At 38.5% G+C, this 20,245-nt stretch overlaps 1 protein-coding gene across 11 annotated transcripts in view; it reads right to left on the bottom strand.

Moving 5' to 3' along the window:
• The window catches only part of LOC109417180 (zinc finger protein 665), an 83,671-nt gene that overhangs the window by 22,189 nt on the left and 41,237 nt on the right, over positions 1-20,245 (bottom strand). For 10 of the 11 annotated variants that reach the window (XM_062860538.1, XM_062860540.1, XM_062860543.1 and 7 more), the window contains one exon: positions 1,337-1,476. In XM_062860538.1, coding sequence (XP_062716522.1) covers positions 1,337-1,476 — 140 coding nt within the window. The remainder of the gene's footprint in view (positions 1-1,336; positions 1,477-20,245) is intronic. The other variant, XM_062860544.1, reaches the window with a different exon arrangement.

The raw sequence follows: 20,245 nt of genomic DNA, 5'->3' as shown, positions 1-20,245 counted from the left end.
GATGTTAGGAGGAAATGCGTTTCAAAGGTTTCGTGAAATTTTGAAGGGGAGGGTATCCAGAATTGTTTATGTAGGTTTAAGAAAGCTTTCAAGAAGTTAGTGATGTTTCAGAGGGGTGACAAGGTGTTCCAAGACGTTTCAGAGAGTTAAGATGGTTTCACGGGAATTCTGAGAGTTTTCAGTTTTCAGAAGGTTTTGAGGGGCTTTCATCAAAGGATTTTAAAAGACTCTACTGAAGGATTTCTAGGCGTCTCAAAGCGTTCAAAGTCTTTCAGGCAGGGATTTCTCAGATGTCTCCCAGTATTTCCTGGGGTTTTAGGAGGCTTTCAAGATACAGTTTCTTACCGATTTGGCAACACGAGGTGATAAAACTCACAATCGGTAAAAAAAATGTGATTTACTTTCTCTTATGCGTTATTTGTGCTTATATAATAAATATCGACTATTCACAAGTTGTAAAACGCTCTTCTTAGGTGAAGTTTATAAATTACGTCATAATAATTTGTAATAGTCTCGGTTTTGGAAAACTTAATGAATTTTGGTTTATTTAAGAAAGGTAAGGCTGTAATCGATAAGAAGATGTTGCCAAGAACGGGTGTTGGCAAAGTCGATTAGAAAATGCTGTATAAACCATAACTATAAGACGTGCTTAACCACCCATTCGGGTTACAATTCGAACAGTATGCGGTATTGTTGAACCGTCTCTATTACAGTTCATGTATGGTGTTGGTTTATTAGGGTGCAGTTTCAAGGGGTTTTCAGAGGGTGTTTTTAAGGCGCTTAAGGACAAGGTATTTGGAGTACATAGCTCAAAATTTTTAGAGCACCTATTTTTAGAACCATTGAACGGATTTGGATGAAAATGCATCACGCTATATGTTCAGTGGTTGTAAATAGCGTGATGCATTTTAATCCAAATCCGTTCAACGGTTCTAAAAAACGGTGCTCTAGAAATTTTGAGCAATGTACTCCAAATAGTCGCGTAACCGGTTGGTGTCCATGATGGTTTACGCGATGGTTGGCGGAAATTTACACGGTAATTTTACATTATATCTCATGTAAAAGTGCTCTAATTCTAGCATTCCCTTTATATGCATGATTTCTCGCTGAATTTTAATTACAATTTTTTTTTTGTGTAGTTTTACGGGTCTTTGATAGCTCTTCTATGAAGATGACAATTCCATGTTAGCATCTGTTGTTCAACCTTTGGAAACAAATGCATACACGGACCTGTCACATGAGAAGGCCTCTTGTCCTGTTTTCATGATTTTTTGCATATAACCTTAAACATAAAAATAACACTAGTGCATTAGCTCAAAACCAAGTGTCTACTCACCGCTGCGTGCCCTGCTGGATCGCCGATGGATCGTTGACGACGATCATCCGCCGGACGCCCTTGTTGGCGTGTGTGATCGTCCCCTTGGCGTCCTTCTGCACGATGATGCTAGCCCCGTCCGGTAGCTGCAAGTAGGGCATCTGTGTATCAGGACAAACGGACCACAACACGGAACGGAGGAACACGGATGTTGGTGGTTGTGTGTGGATGTCGAGATGAAGGATTTTTTTGTTGTTGTTGGTTGCGATTTGTCGAGAAGTGATGATGTGATATGTGTGGATGTGATTTTTTTTTATTGGGGGATTGTTTTTTTGGCGCAAAAAACAGGCATCGCACGACGCAACAACAGAACACAATATGAAAAAGAAAAGAGAGAGAAAAGAAGCAAATATGTGGTAAATCAGGTTCGAGCTGAATGACAGATAAAAGGCTGCATGTGGGAGATAATAAAAAGGATTTAATTGATATTGTCATGTTCGCAAATTTTGCTGCTATTTTTTTTTGGTTTCGGTACGTGAAATAAATAAATGGCTGAATTCCAATCTGGGTTTCACCAATGGTGTGTAATGGGAAGATTTTTTTTAAACGAGCACTAAACTGTCCAAGATGAAGATGCTTTCTGCACATGATGAATAATTATAATGTAGCTGGAGGCAGTTCCAATCAAGAGTTGATGAATTTGACTTGACGAACGACTGTTGCAAGGAACGAAAATATTACTGACAAATTATTCCAGACTAAGATGATATGAAAGTGGTTCATAGATACTTTGGATGTGTGTAGATTAGAGTACATAATTGTTATCGTTTTTTTTAGACCAGAACTTGTTTAATTCCATTTCGACTCTTGAACAACGGTGAAAATTTTGAGAATAATTGGTTTCATTATATCTACTTTTGTTTTGAATTTATCGTGCATGTCTTATATTCGTATAGAGGCTTGCATCAAAAACATAACCTCATCGAATTCCCATACGATTTGTAAACATTGCCCTCAAATTTTTTTTTGAGGGCAAGAACGGCTTTATGGACCGACGCCGAAGGAAAGAAAGAGAAGGAGATAATGATGACGTCAGCGTGCAAGCGCTCATGTTATAATGTATCAAAAAGAGCATTTGCTAGCTCTTCAGAGAAGCAGGACAGTGAAAGGATAACAGTGAAAGAGGATTGTAGAACGTTATCACCGGACAACAACCCAAACACACATGGATCCACCTTGCTCAACAAAGAGTATTAAGTTGCACAATCACACACACAACAATTGACGACAGATGGAACCATGAAACTGTTTAAAAGTGAGTCTCTCTCTATTGAAATTCAAGCTAAATTATTTATAACGTACACAGAGAAAAATGTGAACCGCGCGACACAGGAATGTTGCTAGTAGTTGGTATTGCTTTCATCAGGATCGACTTGGTTTGGTGAGTTTGCATGATGGCACACACGCTGAAGAAAGGATGAAAGCGGACTGTCAAAATCAGCTGGCATTTGTTTACGTCATTATCGACGTTTGCTTTCGTCCGATCTCTGCTCTGTGTGCTGCTCTTTGTCTATGTGCCACACACTCACCGTGATAGGAGGAGAGTACCTACATCCGCAGATCTCGGTCACTGGGTTGTTTCACAGGCTTGTGTGTTGTAGGATATTCTTGTACGCCCAGTCCCAATGCGCCCCACACCACCAACCAGCGCCAGCGGTGGCGGCGTTACCACGCCGGATAATGTACGCCGCCTCCTGCCTGGCTCTGTGTGTCTCATTGGTGTGTATATGCGTAGGTACTAGTGGAACACCAACATCCGCCGTCGACGGTGTAGGTCGCGTAAAGGGACTTCACCATCATCAACGTTCAAAGGTATATCTCCCCTGTACCTACAACAACAACACAACAGCGACAAGAGAAAAAATCGCGTAAATATCACGGCCGTGAATTCATTCATAACTAGCTCTGCTAGTATCGACGAGAAACGAGAGCAATGATTTGTTATTTGTGGACAATAAACAAACTCTGGATGGCATAACCATACTAGGTGAATCTAGTCGGTACCAGATACAGTGGCATTCATGAACCGACGGAATTCCCTTAGAATAATCCCCGACGATCAACGTATTCAGGAGAATCTTTGCATACATGTGTTTACATGGACACACCTCCCCAATCTTCTCAGGTTGCAAAAACCGCCACACAAGGCCAGCCAAATACCGCTACCCGAAAGTGTGTTTCCCGCGTTCTGCTGGTATACCCTCGATTCAACCGGCATCCATACATGGCGTGGAAAAAGCACGTGCTTCGTCGAGTGTTTGAGTGCCACTCATTAGAGAAAGCCTAGTAGTGGATACATGACGACGCCACAGACAGTATTGCAGTGTGATGGTTGAGGTTGTGAAGGCGAATCTCTACCACCGAAGTCAACAACGCCTCGGCTAGACCAAACCAAGCCAAACAAGAAACGGGTGCGTATTATTGTTTACCAACATTGGCTATTGGTCGTTGTAGAATCAGTGCAGAAGGAAACGAACGTTAACAAAAATGAGAAATAACGAGGAGGGGCATAAATTACGATAGCGACACTATTGATGAGGCTCCTGTAGATCATCCGAAAAAGGCGCATCCATTCAGTAAGACTATGTTGATGGCGTCAGGATGTGGTTCCGAATACAGGTCAAAGTCATTTCAAGCCTAACTTCACCAAACATCGTATGTAACTAATGTAAACGAAATTCAGATTTTCATATGCGATCATTGCAGTGCTTCGTTTCGTTAAGGACAAGATATTTGGAGTTCATAACTCATCCCAAGCAATACACATGGTTACAAAACAGTGACGGCAGCGTATGTAAGGGTTGCACAGAAGTCAATGTGACTTACTGCGCAACCCTTACATACGCTGCAGTCACTGTATTGTAATCATATGTGTGTCTTGGGATATCTTCAGGGCACAGTTTTTAAGAATCGATGTTGACAATGACTGAACAACCATCATGATGTGATGATGCATTTTCAGCCATATCTGTTGAACGATGCTTCAAAATGATGTTCTAGAAAATGTGAACTATGTACCATTTGTCCTCAAATACTACTTATAACGCGAACAACTGGGTTTGATTTGTGAAAAAACATGAATTTTTACTTTTCCGAAATGCTCAATGTATGAGTTGGCGTGGGAAACACGAACTTCAACATCGATTTTCTCATATTCGCAGAGTCCACACGAGAAAAAATCCGTTTCCGAATTCATAGCAAAAATTTTACGAAAATTTTCTTGCCCGTTGTGAAGATTTATAGATTCCGACGCAAATAAATGATTAGGCTCATTTTCAGCGTAGGTGCGTTATAAATGTTTGTTTACCATGCAAAACTATCACCAAATGTGTACCTAACAACACAGCGTAAAATATTCACCAGCACGCGGTCTGGTTTTATATCTGTGGGACAAGCAAGAAAAATCCACGCAACTAATTTTTGCGCAGGAGTCTAAACAGGTGGAATCTCCGCAATACGAAATCATAAAATACATATACCACTTTATGAGATCATGACTATGAATCATACCATATCATGACGTAAATGACGACCATCATAAATATTGTACACTCTTCATACAAAATGACTATGATCATCAAAGGCGTTCTTGCAAACCTGTTCTTGCTTTCATTTATTAAAAAAAATCATGATTCGGAGTTATGAAACCACACCACTGAGTCATAAAACCATAAATCGGTGTCATACAATTACGTATCAAAACGGGTGCAAGCTTTCTACTCGTTGCACAAACCTGTCATGCCATTGTTTTCCCATGCGCAAGTGTACCAGCGTTTCTCAAACTATGGGTCGCGACACAAGAGGGTCGCGTGTTGATTATTGGTGGGTCGCGGAGGTTTTGGTTGTAATAAATGTTAAACTTACCATAAATTTTCAATGAGTGAAATTCAACGTGAATTTTGAAAATTCTCAACTGAGGGATCATAATAAAATTCATTTTGATGAATGAATTTTTTCACTTATTCATTCGTTTTTCTGTCACTGACTATTTTCACTTAGAAACAGTGTTCGCAGAATATGGCACCGCAAGCGAAAATTAGGCAACAAAGAAGGCACGGCAACAACGCTTTGTTTTTTCGTTAGCAGATAATGACAAAATCGCTCCCGAGTTTATTCACAACAAAAACGGTAGGAATATTTGTCTCGTTCTATTCACATCGTGATTTTCGCATTGTTTTACAACTGAAACTCAAATCTGAGGTTTGCAAGAGTCTTAATTCGTCCAAATTCTTATGAATTCGATGATGTGGGTCGAAAATTTTAGCAAAACAGCCGGAATATCGGTACACGCACGGGTAACGATGTTTGTTTTATTGCTCTCATCTCATCATAGGATAAAGCGTTTGTTTTTCGGCGTGATCCATTTTTCGTACCCTGCTGAGAAACAAAACTAGACCATAACTCCCGATTAAACTTCCAATCATCACAAAACTAGGGTATAGTAATTAATTGGAATACTAACCATCTGTTCCATTTGTTCATTAAGTCAAATTGTGCGTCTGTCAATAGAAGTTGGATATTTTACGACGCGCAAGAAAATATTCGTGACAGAGAATTGAATGAAAAAAGAGAGGGCATTCAGTTGACAATGAACGTGGCCCGACACGAATGAAAAAAATGTCAATCTTCACTTTGGATTTTCGATTTTTTTGCACTCTGATTTCACTTATTGTATTCTCTTGGAGAATTGACAGAATAATAGAAATGCGGGTTTTTCTTCTTTCAGATGTGTTCTAGTTCAAAGTGCTTTGAATATTGACGCAATTTGCGTAGTATAGATAAGTTCCAAAGTTGATTGACATTATTTTTGATTTCGGTAAAATTTTAGATTTTTCGTTTATTCTGCAATAGATGAGTTCAAATATTTGCTTACAGTTTGCATTTTCAGTTGGATTTACGCGCAAAAAATAGTACCAGGTTCAGCAGCTAGAATTAAATAAAAATTTCAGAACAATGAAAATCATCAGAAACCAAACATACTGGTGGGTCGCCAAATTCTATTACAATCAAAAGTGGGTCGTTAGCTGGAAAAGTTCGAGAACCCCTGATCTAAACTAAATATTAATGTTAAGGACAAGGTATTTGGAGTACATTGCTCAAAATTTCTAGAGCACCGTTTTTTAGAACCGTTGAACGGATTTGGATTAAAATGCATCACGCTGTTGACTACCACTGAACAATTAGCGTGATGCATTTTCATCCAAATCCGTTCAACGGTTCTAAAAAACGGTGCTCTAGAAATTTTGAGCTATGTACTCCAAATACCTTGTCCTTAAGTTTGTAGTGTAACCGGAGTTAAGAATCATTAAAAAGTGATTAGAATATGGAGCAGTTACAATCACAAATTTAAAAAAATAAAACATCAATAAGGAATCATAAACGATAATCAAAAATAAGGCTTAGGGGCTGTTCATAAACCACGTAGACCTAAATTTGGCCATCTCAATTTCTTGTGAAACTCTCGGAAAACTTGTTGGAAAACATAGATAGACAAAGGCTTATAAAATGTGAGAAAAAATTTAAGTAAGAATTTCCCAAATATGACTTCAAGAATCCTCTCAAAATTTAAAAGAATTTGTGGAAACAAATAACAGAAAGTTATTTGGCAATTTTGATGGAATTCTTGATATATTTCTCCACGTCCCCCCTTTGAAAATTTCTAAAGAATTAGGGTACCTGTACCAGTTATCGCACTACCTAAGGAAAATTATTTCTAGAAAAATAAGAAAAAGACCGACGATTGTTTCCAATATGTCAAATGATTGTGTAGTTTCTATGCTTTACAGGAAAAATAAACAAACCGAGCCAAATCTGCTTTACGTATTTATTACGGCGTGTGCCAATGATAGGAACCCTGTACCAGTTATGGACACATTTTCTTATTTCGGTTCCACTTCGCACTATTCGCAGACATTCCTTATGGGATATGTCATAACTGGTACACTATGGCGAAAAAGGGTGCAAGGAAGCCGAAATTATAAGGAAAATGATTTATTTCTATTAGGGTGCGGGCACCGGTTTTGGCCAGTCTAAGGGAAATCATTTTTATAAAAATAACCAATAATCCAATGAAAACTACCAATGTGTCAAATGAAAGGTTTCGATCTATACTTTATTGGAAAAATACAAAAATCAAGCCAATACTTGATTTTTGTATTAAAAGTGACACTGGCCAAAATAGAAGCATTGTCGCAGTTTTGGCCATATTCTCAGCTTTTGTTTCTATTTTGGCCAATCATGTGTATTTCTTATGGGAGTGGCCAAATTAGAAGCACCCTGGCCAAAATATATATATGGGAGCTGATTTTTTAAGGAAAATTATTTTTTTCTTCCAGTTTTTAATCAAAATGTATGGTTTTCACAGCTGCATTCATCATATTATATTAGAATCCACTAGGAAAAAATAAATTTATGTCGATTTCGATCGTAATAGGCTGAATACTGCACTATGGCCAAAACTCCGGGCTGGCCAAAACTGAAGCTTCTACCCTATAATTTTAGCAAATTGTGAAGTTTAAATGATAGCAATCATCTTTTGTGAGTGTGATCTTGTAATCAAACAATGTTTTATGTTGTTTTTCATCGTTAAAGGATGAAAATCAACTATGGCCAATTTGAGGTACTATAGCCATAAGTGGTACACTGAGCCTACAAGTAGAAAACTACGGTTATTTGAATACCCAATGTAATTGTGATAAAATTCCTCATTTATTTAAAATGTCTCATAGGGTATGTGACGGCACCGATTCAGTTCTTTTTGATTTCATTAATGCTCACTGCTAACAAAAACTACAAATATAAGAAACAAAACAAACAGCGCTTCATTCGTTTGTTTTTTTGTAGGATGAAAATGGGAGCCATATGCTTAACAGGGGAACCAATACCCTATTTAAAGAGTTTTTGGTGAAAGTTTCATAACAGTTACAGACATTTTGGAGAAGCTGTTAATTTTATGTTGGGACTTAAAATAGTTACCAAGTCACTAAATAGCGACTCGCTTTTATGCCTGCACTCTTACCGACGCGTAGAAAATATTCGCACTTTGTTCGGGCTCGAGTGCAGAGATGCGGTTGAAGAACACTCGTCTCATCTTTTTTCTTACTTGCGTTCTTATGCTTATGCATTCTTAGCTAATGAAAGAGACTAGTTTCCTTCAACCACAGCCGCAGTCACATCAGCTCGAGCTGTTTGAATGAACGGGATACTGGCACTGATATCAGTATCATCACAGGCATATGCTAAACACTGAAAATAAAAACTTGGGTATTTTCCAATCCGTATTTCTTTCAATTTCCCAAAAAAGCAGAAAAAGTGGCTTATTAGGTGAAAATAGTGACTTTAGTGACCTGTCCTTGAAAAAAGAGACTTTTTAGTGACCAACCCAAAAAAGTGACTAAGTCACTAAAAAGTGACTTGCTACCAGCCCTGTAATATAATAAATTTACGTCATGAGCCTGCAATACATGCGGCATGATATTACACCCGATTCTTTTTTTGCACTGGTCGCTGTTTTGCTATCACTCAGTTAATTTTGAACCAATTGACTTGATTTGTTTTGCATGCGGATAGTACTATACGTGTCTGTGTACAAATTTTCATATGATTTGGTTAAAAATTGACCGAGATATTGCAAAAAAAAAGCGAACACAGCAAAAAAAATGGCTGCATGACACAATATTTTTTTTTCGTTGATACCAAAATCATTAAAAAACAAATGCTAGTTTCATGATTATGGTTTCATTAATTTAGGTAGTTCATACAGCAGTATATACAGCATGATATCATGACTCAATTTGTACTTTTAGCCTATGAAACCGTTATCATAAATGATAAATGCAAGTTTCATGAATAAGGCTAAGGTACACCGGGGCAAGTTGAAACGGGTGGGGTAAGATGAACCAGCGGGTTAACACGATGTTTTCTAATGACAATAAACAGTTTGATCGCCATAACACATAGTTTTTGATTCAAACAATCTTTTAGCGGAGGATAAATTTCCAAATTGTATTGAAATCTATTTCAAAACTTCGTGTTTCATCTTGCCCCACCCGTTTCAACTTGCCCCGGTGTACCTTAATGATTTCATACCAACTTTTTCCAGGTCTAAGTATGGAAAACGTAATATCGAGGTTATATTACATTAAAACGAATCACATGCTAATTCATGACTCATTTTGCCAGTTTCTGGTGGCAATTCTCGCTGAAACCAAATCGCCGTTCACATGAAGTCTGAGATTTTATATTTTTCTTGCAGATTTGCATGGATATAGACCCTACGCGTGCCAAGGGCTGAAAAGGTGATAAAATTTTGAGGGCACAAATCTCTTTGTAAACAAAAACAGCGCACCTTAGCTTCTTATTTTAAGCTTACTACAAGTGAGCAAAAACAGAATAATAAAATGCACTGTTATTTGAAGCTTGCTTCTTGAGATTTGTGCATCTGAAGTTTTGATACACTGTTGAACCGGAATTTCAATACGTTTGTCCTTAAGACTGAGATGGGAACAAAATGCGTCTTAAGACAGAGATGGGATAAATCGCCAATTACTGCAACTATTTCTACAAAAATAAGAAGAAGACCGACGAATGTAAACAATAAGTCAAATGATTGATTAGTTTTCATACTTAACAGGAAAAATATAAAAACGGAACCAAAATTACTTTTAGTATTTATTACGGCGTGTGCCAATGATAGGAACCCTGTACCAGTTATGGACACATTTGTTAATTTGGGTTCCACTTCGCACTATTTTCATGCATTCCTTATGGGATTTGCCATAACTGGTACACTATGGCGAAATAGGGTGCAAAGAGGCCGAAAAGTTAAGGAAAATGGTTTATTTCTACCATAATTTGAGCAAATTGTGAAGTTTGAATGATTGCAATCATCTTTTGTGATCGTGATCTGTTGTTCACGATTTTTTTCTTGTTGATTTGTATCTTAAAAGGTTGAAAATCGACTATGGCGAATTTGAGGTATTATAGCCATAACTGGTACACTGAGCCTATATACTTTTCTTAAATTGCAGTCAGTTTTTGTCGAAATGTTTGATATTTTAACTAAACTACTAACGGTACAACCGTTGGTACAACAACCGTTAACAACCGTTGGTACAATAATAATTGTAACAAAATAACAAAACCTGTAATAATTTTGTTTTTCTTATCAAGATGTGTTTAGTTTTCTGAATAATGCCTCTAATAAGACATATCGACATTCAGTCTTCTCTTCATGTGATTTTACGAGGTTTTCCCCGATTCATCCCAACCAACTAGCATTACATTACTTAGAACGAAATGCATTGTTATATTATTTCTTCCAGTGACGATGTTACATTAATACGAAGCTGAGCTTCACACGTGAGAAGTATGCTGGTGCCGCATATTAGGTCCAAGAGGGGAATCGCATCCACTACAGCTAACGCACCGTCTCCCGACGACCACCTTCACTTTCAAAGAAGACTCAATGTTTTGATCGTCAACAAAAACGGCGTCGCACCTCCACAAAAACGGACAACATCTACCATGCAGACTGGCAGGGGGTTGGGCTTGGGGCTGTGCGCGTTATGTTTTGATTTTGGGAGTGAGAGTGGAAAGTATGCTTCTGCTTCTGTTTATGCACTGCACACACCACCCAACCAACAACAAGACACCGGCGGACACTTGCAAAATACAACCAACAACAACAGCACACACCAAGCGCGCCAAAGTTTGAATGAAATTGGCAATGTTTTGTGTGTTACGTACGGACGGCGCGGCGGCGATGCGATGGTTTCAACAGTCAGTGGGTGATGGAATCTCTCAAACCAACACGTGTATGAAATACGTTCGCATCGCACGACCGACACAGGACTCCCCGGTGCTGGGCCTTCGTCGTCCTGGCTGCGGTGGAATGCTTGCTAGTGTGATAGATAGGAGGAAGTCCACCACCACGACGACACCACATGCAAAGTAGTGTGGTGGTGCTTTTTGCGAAGGCTCGGCAGTCGGCAGTTGTTGCGTTGGGAAACGTTCAGCAGCACCACCACCCACTCTGACACCCGTCGTCGTGTGGGGAGGTAATGTTTAACCGGCGGAGATGAGATTGTTAGAATTGATAAAAAGGCGATATCACAAATGCATTCATTTTATCCACACGCCACCCACACACATTGTGTTCCCATCAGAGAGTTGAGAGTTTTTGTGATGTCGATTAATAAAGCGGAATCGATGCGGCAAGACGGCGCGGCGGGGCGTCCGTCCGTGTGAAGTGCATTACACATCGACCGACCGTGTCCAAAACCCAACATCTATGTGTAGTCTCCATCTGTGTTTGCCAATGGGCTTCCTTCCATAGCATAGCACATTCAATTAAATGAAACCCTATACCGTAGTCGGTGGATGGAAACACGAAGTGCTTCGCATACATTCAGGCGACGAAGGTACTGTTTAGGTTAGGGCCATGAACAAAGTATGGGTTTCTTGATGGCAAGGGGACTGAGGACCCCTTGGTAGTTTTTGTTCCATGGATGATGATGCATTCCGTAGTCGTCGGTCGCCGGGAAAAGTACGCTGGCACGTAATATTGCTGCCGCTGCCGCCGGATAGGGGTATGATGATGGTGTACTTTGTTGTTGGAAGGGATTTTGGGCGCCAACTTAGTTTGAGCTGAATACGGCGGGATAATAATACAATTAGGGTGCCGTAACTGATTGTCTGGGTACAGCTGACCATCCAACAATGCGGATTTCGTTTAACCGGCTGGGGCCGTCAGGGCATATGACTACCCAGATGAACAACTTCTAGGTATTTTACATGCCCGAAGAAAAACGGTACTTTCAGCGAAGGTTGCTTACTAATATTCCTTCCCTTTTCTCAACTGACTGCAAGGACGTGGCCGGCGTTGTTCTTCTTATTTACAAGCTGCGAAATATAACCAGTCTGCTCAAAAAAGCTTAACACCCCCTCAAATATGTATCTTGAAATACTAAAGATCATCAGATACTGCTTAGGCAAATTTTTTGAGTTCGATCGTCCAACGAGATGAAAGTGAGATCTTTTCGATGCTTAAGAGCCAAACATAATTCACGGTGTGCCAAAAACCGTTATTAACAAATAAAAATGTCCACCCAAATGGCACCCGGCATTCGAAAGATATACTATTCTAGTATCTCCTCTGAAAATTTGAAAATCTTTCATCGAGGGAAACTTAAGTTTTTGTGATTTGAAGATTTTGAGCCATTTCTATTGAATTTTCTTATATGAGTAAATATGCGCGCACGGTGTGCCTGGAACCACTATTAACTATGAAAATATACATCATATTGCCACCCATTATTCGAAAGATATTTCATTTTAGCATCACCTCAGTAAAATTGAAAATGTTTCATCGAGAGAAACAAAAGTTTTTACTGTTTGAAGGTTTTCCTCTATTTTCAAAGAATTAGCTCATATTTGGCAATATTGTCATAGGATGTTTCAATGGCTTTTCAAATCATAAACAAATATTAATACGTTTCACAAACATTATTCCAAAGATACAACACTCAAACAACTTCTCTGGAAATTTGACAACATGTCATTGAAACGATCGTAAATTACAGTGGTTTGAAAATATAAGATATGATTAAGTATATTGAAAATGTAGTAACTTCATTGAATATTATTTCAATTTCTCATGTTAATCATTCCTCGCAATGAATATATATTTTGTAACTCATCTAAAACTTTGATTATTTATCACATATTTTGCGATACTTTTACAAAACTCAGTAGGTGTCTTTAACGTGTTTATAGGCAAAGCGATAGTATGCATATCTCCAATGAAATAGAAATCAAGCTTAAAATTGTTGTTACTGATGATCATTCAAATTAAATATTTTTGAATTCACGGCAAACACGTTAGTAACATGACGTATAAAAGCTGACTAGTAAAACGATTAGCATTTAGGTATACTTAAAAAGCTTCAATATTTAAAACATTATACCAATGATTTACAAAGCTTCCTACGAATACCAAAACCTTGGGCAGTTAATTCACTTTAACTCTCGTTTCACCATGAAACTTATTCAAATTCATCGACAAGATACCTTGCTTAAAAACAAAAAAAACGATGTCAAACTCTTAGAAAGTTTATGTAATCAACGCCGTGAGCGTGCCACATTTTTATTTGTATTCGAGTAACAGGTAGAACTGTGGAATATTAATTAGATTCTCATATCATGGTAATTGACATTCCACTCAATGAAATGTTGTCAAGTTTTCAGAGAAGTTGCTTGAATATTGTTCTTTTGAAAATTATGAACTCATTACACCGTTCAACACTAGTTCGCGTTATGAGATGAGAAAAAAATAATAGGGGTTTGGGACCCTAGAAACTCTAATGCGTATATCAATTGAAAACCCCAAGTTCTCAATTCAAACTTCGGTCTTGAACTATGAAGTCCCGTTCCAATATTTTTCGAAAATTCTTTCACTATGACACTTCTAGGGTTCCAAAACCCTGTTCTCTTTTTTCTCATCTCATAATACGAACTTTTTTTTAAATTATGTTGAGCAGTGTTATTATTTATTTATTATATTAAGAGCACCGTATGACAATATTCCCATATATGAGCTAATTCTATGAAAATAGAGCAAAATTTTCAAACAATGAAACCTTTGGTTTCCCTCGATAAAACATTTTCAAATTTTCGGAGGAAATACTAGAATAAGGTACACCGGGGCAAGTTGAAACGGGTGGGGCAAGATGAAACAGCAGGTTAATATGATGTTTTCTAATGATGATAAACAGTTTGATCGCCATAACACATAGTTTTTGATTCAAACCATCTTTTAGCAAAGGATAAATTTCCAAATTGTATTGAAATCTATTTCAAAACTTCGTGTTTCATCTTGCCCCACCCGTTTCAACTTGCCCCGGTGTACCTTAGTATATCTTTCGAATGCCGGGTGTTAGTTTGGAGTACATTTTTATTTGTTAATAGTGGTATCAGGCACACCGTGCGCGCATATTTACTCATATAAGAAAATTCTATAGAAAAGGCTCAAAATCTTCAAAACACAAAAACTTTAGTTTCCCTCGATGAAAGATTTTCAAATTTTCAGAGCAGATACTACAATAGTATATCTTTCGAATGCCGGGTGCCATTTGGGTGGACATTTTTATTTGTTAATAACGGGTTTTGGCACACCGTGAATTCATAATGATTCTATGGATACTGAACAATATTTTCCAAACAATATCGACTTAGCCAACTGATTCTGCATTGTATTTCCAAGAAGTTTGTTATAAGTTCCTCAAGGACTTTATCTGATATCCCCCTTCCCAGAAATCCCCCATCTTTCTGGGGGAGCTGTTCTGGAAATTACACTAACTTTTTTTTATCCCGGAGTTTATCAGATTTTCTAACAATTCCATTAGTTGCGCTTCAAAGCTATTCTGCAAAGATTCGCCCAAACGTTGATATGAAATTTCATCACATTTTTTTCCGGGTATTAGAATTGGAAACTATCAGGAATTCATTCAGGGATATATCACATTTTCTCTTGATTTCATCATCAGGGGCTCCACCTTCATGCCTTTCAGTAGTTTTATCAGGTGTCCCTCCAAAAAATTCTTCATTGATTTCTAGAGAAAATTATCTACGGGTTAAAATGGCAGTTCATCGGTGATTTTGAATTTGAATTTTCCAAAAAATCTAACAATGATATATCAAGAGATCCCTTAATGGACTCTTCAAGGAAGAATCTCAGTTACTTCAACAAAATCAAGAAGATCCTCTCTAAGAGCAGTTAGCTTTGGGTTGCTTTCAAGGTGTTTCTACAGAAGCTTCTCCTAGAAATTCTTCAAAAAGTACTAATATTCATCCAGGAGCTTTTCAAGGATTCTTCATGAAGGTACTCCAAGAGCTGCTCGAAGTATTGCTCCAGAAGTTTTTCCAGGAGCTTCTCGAAATGATTCTCGGGCAACTTTTGGTGAAGTTCCTTTAAGAATTCCTCCGGATGTTCCAAATCCTTTTTTTGTTTTCCTCTACGAATTCCACTAAGTATCTGCGGAAATTCTTGCAAATATTTTTTTTTGAAACTCCTTCAGGATTTAAACAAAAGTTGCTGCAGAAACTTTAGAATTCAAAATCTTTAAAAAAAAATCCAAGAGTTCCTTGAGGATTGATTCCGGAATTCGAACAGAATTATATGTAAGAAGTTATTTCGACAGGAATTTATCTAGAATCTTTCAATAATTGCTCCAGCAGTTCCTTTAGAAATCCAGAAATTCATCCAAAAACTATCACAGGGATTTCTACGGGATTTTTTCTTTAAAAAATCATCTAAGCAGTGCTTGAAATCGAGTGAACATGAATGGTACGGTCAGTCATCAGCGCCAACCATCACTAAGAACGAACACGCACAGGGAGCAAAGAGAAACCGAACCAACAGCGACCACTATTCCTCATCGGTCGGTTGGCTGGTGAAGCATATTGACTGGTAACGATTATTTCTCACTTGCTGCGGTGAGGCTGAAGATGCGTAAATGATTCAGTGGATGTATTTTTTGCTCAAAACTTGTAAAAACAATCAATTTGTCCATAAGAGAATGATGGACGTCACGATTATAATCGATTTAATTCGAGTTTATGTCATTTGCACTGTAATAACGAGTTCAAAATAAAGTATATTCATTGCCGTATACACCGGCGAAGAGATTCAGAGAGCCGCACGGTGCTGAATCGTCGTTCCTCACTCTCACTAATATTTTTTATTGCTCCCGCTCCCACTTGCTTCAGAAGCATGTTAGCCAATGAAGGCATATTGCTACCGCTTTGGGTTGAAAAGCGCCGGTCAAAGAAGAGCAAATTTTGATTCGTCTGAGGCAAAACGCTTCAATTTTCAAGCGCTGCATCTAAGATTATCTTTAAAAATTCTTCTAGGAGAAAAATTCATTTGACACGTGATGAAATTGAATAAAAAAACAACACCTGAAAGACCTCTTGAAGACAAACGTCCCGAAATCCCGGTTCAACAGTGCATCAGAACTTCAGACTTCAGACGCACAAATCTCAAGAAGCAAGCTTTAAACAACACTGCACTTTATATTGTGATCTTGCTCACTTGTAAAAAGCTTAAAATAAGAAAATCAGGTGCACTGGTTTTGTTTACGAGGAGATTTGTGCGCTAAAAATCGTGAGTAGGTGCCAAAATCGACCATTGTGGCGGCCATTTTGGGACTCTAAATAACAAGTCTGTCTTCAAAAAGGATTCGTGAACGAAACCATAGAGAAATTTTTGAAGGAATTTCTGGACAAAATTTCTAAAGATTTTTTTAGAAAAAAATCCTGAAGGTATTCATTGAGGAGTCTCTAAAGAATCTCTTGGAGAAACTTCTGGAACAACTAATCAATGAAGGGACACCTACAGATATTTTTGAAGACGTTTCCAGAGATTATTACAAAAATTCTAAAATAAATTTCTAAAGAGACTTTGAAAAGCCTTTGATAAATCCAAACAAAACACCTGAAAGTATACAATTTCCACACTAAATGTGTGATTACTTCCGAAAATTAAAATTTTATGCATAAATTTGAATATTTATAGAATTTTTAATAACGCGAAATCGGGTTTAGCGAATACTTAGCATTTTTTTTTTTTTTAATTTCTTTGTATTTGTGAATTTTAACTTATTGCTAATTCTTCACACTGAAGAGAATACTTAGCAGCTAGAAACATTTATACGAATATTTATTAAATGTGCGATACTGCTACGGTGATAAAAGTTTGCATGTGCCCTTGAAGTTCGCCTAACACGCAGTTTGGGAAAATATTGATTTATGTAATACAGAAATATGTGACTAATTGGCTATAAAACATGTTAACTCATAATTCAACAATCACTGAGACAGATAGTGATAATTTCCTCCATATTGTTTTAAGTTTAGAGCGTTATTTTTGACAAATAAAAATGTTCCTCATGTCCATCAATTTCACCCCACTGATCAATAATCAATATCCAATAATCAATAATCATCCGAAACGACGGTACGTCTCGTTTATTTGACATCTCAAGGATAATTACTTTGAAATATATCGAGTGACCCCATTCTGTCTACTAAAACTCCTACAGCAGGAACTTTTAGAAGGAAACCTAAATAAACTTCTGGAGAAATTCCTGAAAAAATGTTCAATAAATTATTTAAGAAACTCTCTAAGTAATTTGAAAAGGAACTCCCTCAGGCTTCATACTGCAATGCTTTTTCTTTTGCAAAATACTATAAAAACTATTCCTAGGGAAACTTTTCGAGGAATTCGAAAACAAAGAAAGCGATTCCCTTCCTGTAACCTTCCTGCAATACTGTCGAGTACTATTCTCTAGCTTGGGTAATTTATCTGATTAAAAACTAACTCTGATTTTCCCTGACAATCCAGGTGTATCCAGATTCTCAACAGCCTAGTTTCTAACAGGCATCTACGACGTACATCACTCAATGTTCAACATAACATGTCAGCGAAGATTTTGCAGTAATTAATTTTGTTATATTTAATGTTAGCACGGTTTCGTACAGGTTGATAAATTTAATTCAGTATAGGATTAGATCACAGGATCACAGATTAGAGTACAGAAAATAGAAATAAAAGTAGCAACCGATGCCAAAGAGCAGCATTTCCCGAGAGATTACTGTACTTCACACTTCTGCGCTAACGAAAGCAACTCCTCCAGTGATAAATTGCATTCACGTTTTTAGGCTCCAACCCGGCAGAACAAGACCATTCTCCCTCTCCAGGAACAAAAAGGTTTGCGTTTCTCAATGTTCCGTCAGTCGTGTCGGTCGACAGAAGCGTATTATGGAAATTTATACTTGTCATGAAAAGAGACAGGGGGCCAGATCCAGTACTTCCCACTTGTATTTTCATGGAAGCGATTGGTTTCAATGGAGTCATTAAGTTCTATGAATAGCATTAGCTACTGATAAATTTGATCGATGGCCAGTATGTGATTATTTTGCAGGCAAAAGGTTTCATCACTATGGCAATATCTTCCCGTGACACCCGTGGAGACGCAGAGCCATTCCGGTGTTTCAGATTTAACGAGTGTTTCCAGCTGTTGATACTTCGGGGGTTCCATTGAACTCCGAAGTCTGTAGTAATTGTCTTTTATCATGGATGTTACCATGATGAAAGTGCCTGGGTTCGATTTCTGATGTGACCAAGGGTTTATAAACAAGTTTTGTAATTCCAGGAAGAACAAGTGAGAGCTAGTGAATGCCTGTCATAGCATACAAAGGTCTAAGAAAAAAGGCCTGCATCTGCAATCGCCTTAGTAAAATAACTTCCATACCCTAAGGGTATGCTGTTTCTTTATTCAGAACAACAGGCAGGCAATAAAACGATTGTTTTAGGATCGAGTAGAAGATAAATAAACACGCTGCCAAGGAGTATTTTTTTTCCCGCTTAGGTAAAGGTTGTTGCTGGGTCGGTCAGGTAGCGGGTAAACGTGACAGGCAGCTTTCGAAAAACCTCAATTATCCTCTCCGTTGTGGTGCGGTGATGGTAGGATCAATCTTTATAAATGATGCTTCGGCTCAAATGACTTGATTTATCATCGGGCATAAAAAAAAACAGCGTTCCACAGGGACGCTGAAGCGTGCTTCGTGTTGGCGGTTTAGCGGTCGAACCTTTTGAAATGTTTGTACTTGCATTATTGCTAAACCGCAAGCAACCTCAATTCGCGTTGCCATGGCTGGTCGTCGGGAACAATGCGACATTCAAAACAACAAATCGCTTCAGTTGATCAACGACTCGACCGACCCCGTTGACGTCGTCACGTAGGTCGAGTTGTGTTCCGCTGGCGTTGTCGTCGGTCGTTTGGTAAGTTAATTCTATGAATGCAAAACAGCAAACCGCGCTGAGCTGGTGTTCCATTCGCCGAGATGGTTCAGCAGCGATTGCAAAAGAGATCGTGTTTTGAATTTTCATGTTCTCTGCTGCGCGGGGCCAGGAATGTTATTCCGCCCGCTGCATGAAGCTTGACAAAGACAACCATCCACGGACAACACGCACTCACCATGATTCCTATTTCCTAACATCAATGCCATGGGGTCGGTTGGCACGTTGTTGTCGTGTGACTCAGCCTTCTACGAAGACGGAGACACATTTATAAAGCAGCTGAAACATGATATTAATTCAAACATGCTGAACGAACGAACGAACGGCTCCGCTCACAACTCCAACTAACTTCTTGGTCTTTCGAAAGATGACGGTGTGTTCGGATGGGTTGGTAGGAAAGGCACGAAACACGCAAACAACTCTGGGCATGGGGCGTCCACGGCGTGTCGTGTGTATTGAGGGACAAAACCCGTTTTTCGTTGGTGTGGTGCCCGAGGTGGCACCACCGTTGTTGAACCCCGACATTAGCAAAAGGGGGAACGTAATAATTGCATGTAAACTTGGCAACGGTGTCTGGCCTGGTGGTTGTCGTTGATGATGAAATTTAATGTAGGCATAATGCTCAAATGTATTCATCTCGATTGAATGTGAGAATCGTATTTTGGTAAGTTCACGTATTTAATCGGCTTGTTCGATATGGGTGTCGTGTAGGACCGTCCAAAAGAGAAAGTGAAAGTTGTTATTGGGACACAGCAGGGTTTGGACGTGTGTATAGAAAGGACAAACGACGACCCGCACAGAGACGGTAGAAACTCGACGACGACGGTATAAGTGGCGTCAACTAAACGGGAGACTTTCGATCCAACGCCACACAAGATACACACAGTGACGGCTGATCTGTTTCTACTGTTGCCAACTAAAACTGCCCGTGTTGTAGAGCGAGCTAGTACAAGAAGTTGCTCCTACTACACCCCTTATGTTGTAGTACAAACATGTAGAACCGAATAAGT

This window comes from Aedes albopictus, chromosome 3, assembly GCF_035046485.1.
Source record: "Aedes albopictus strain Foshan chromosome 3, AalbF5, whole genome shotgun sequence".
Lineage (NCBI taxonomy): Eukaryota > Metazoa > Arthropoda > Insecta > Diptera > Culicidae > Aedes > Aedes albopictus.
Note: the sequence above shows the minus strand (reverse complement) of the source record. Positions and strands in the feature narration are given on the sequence as shown.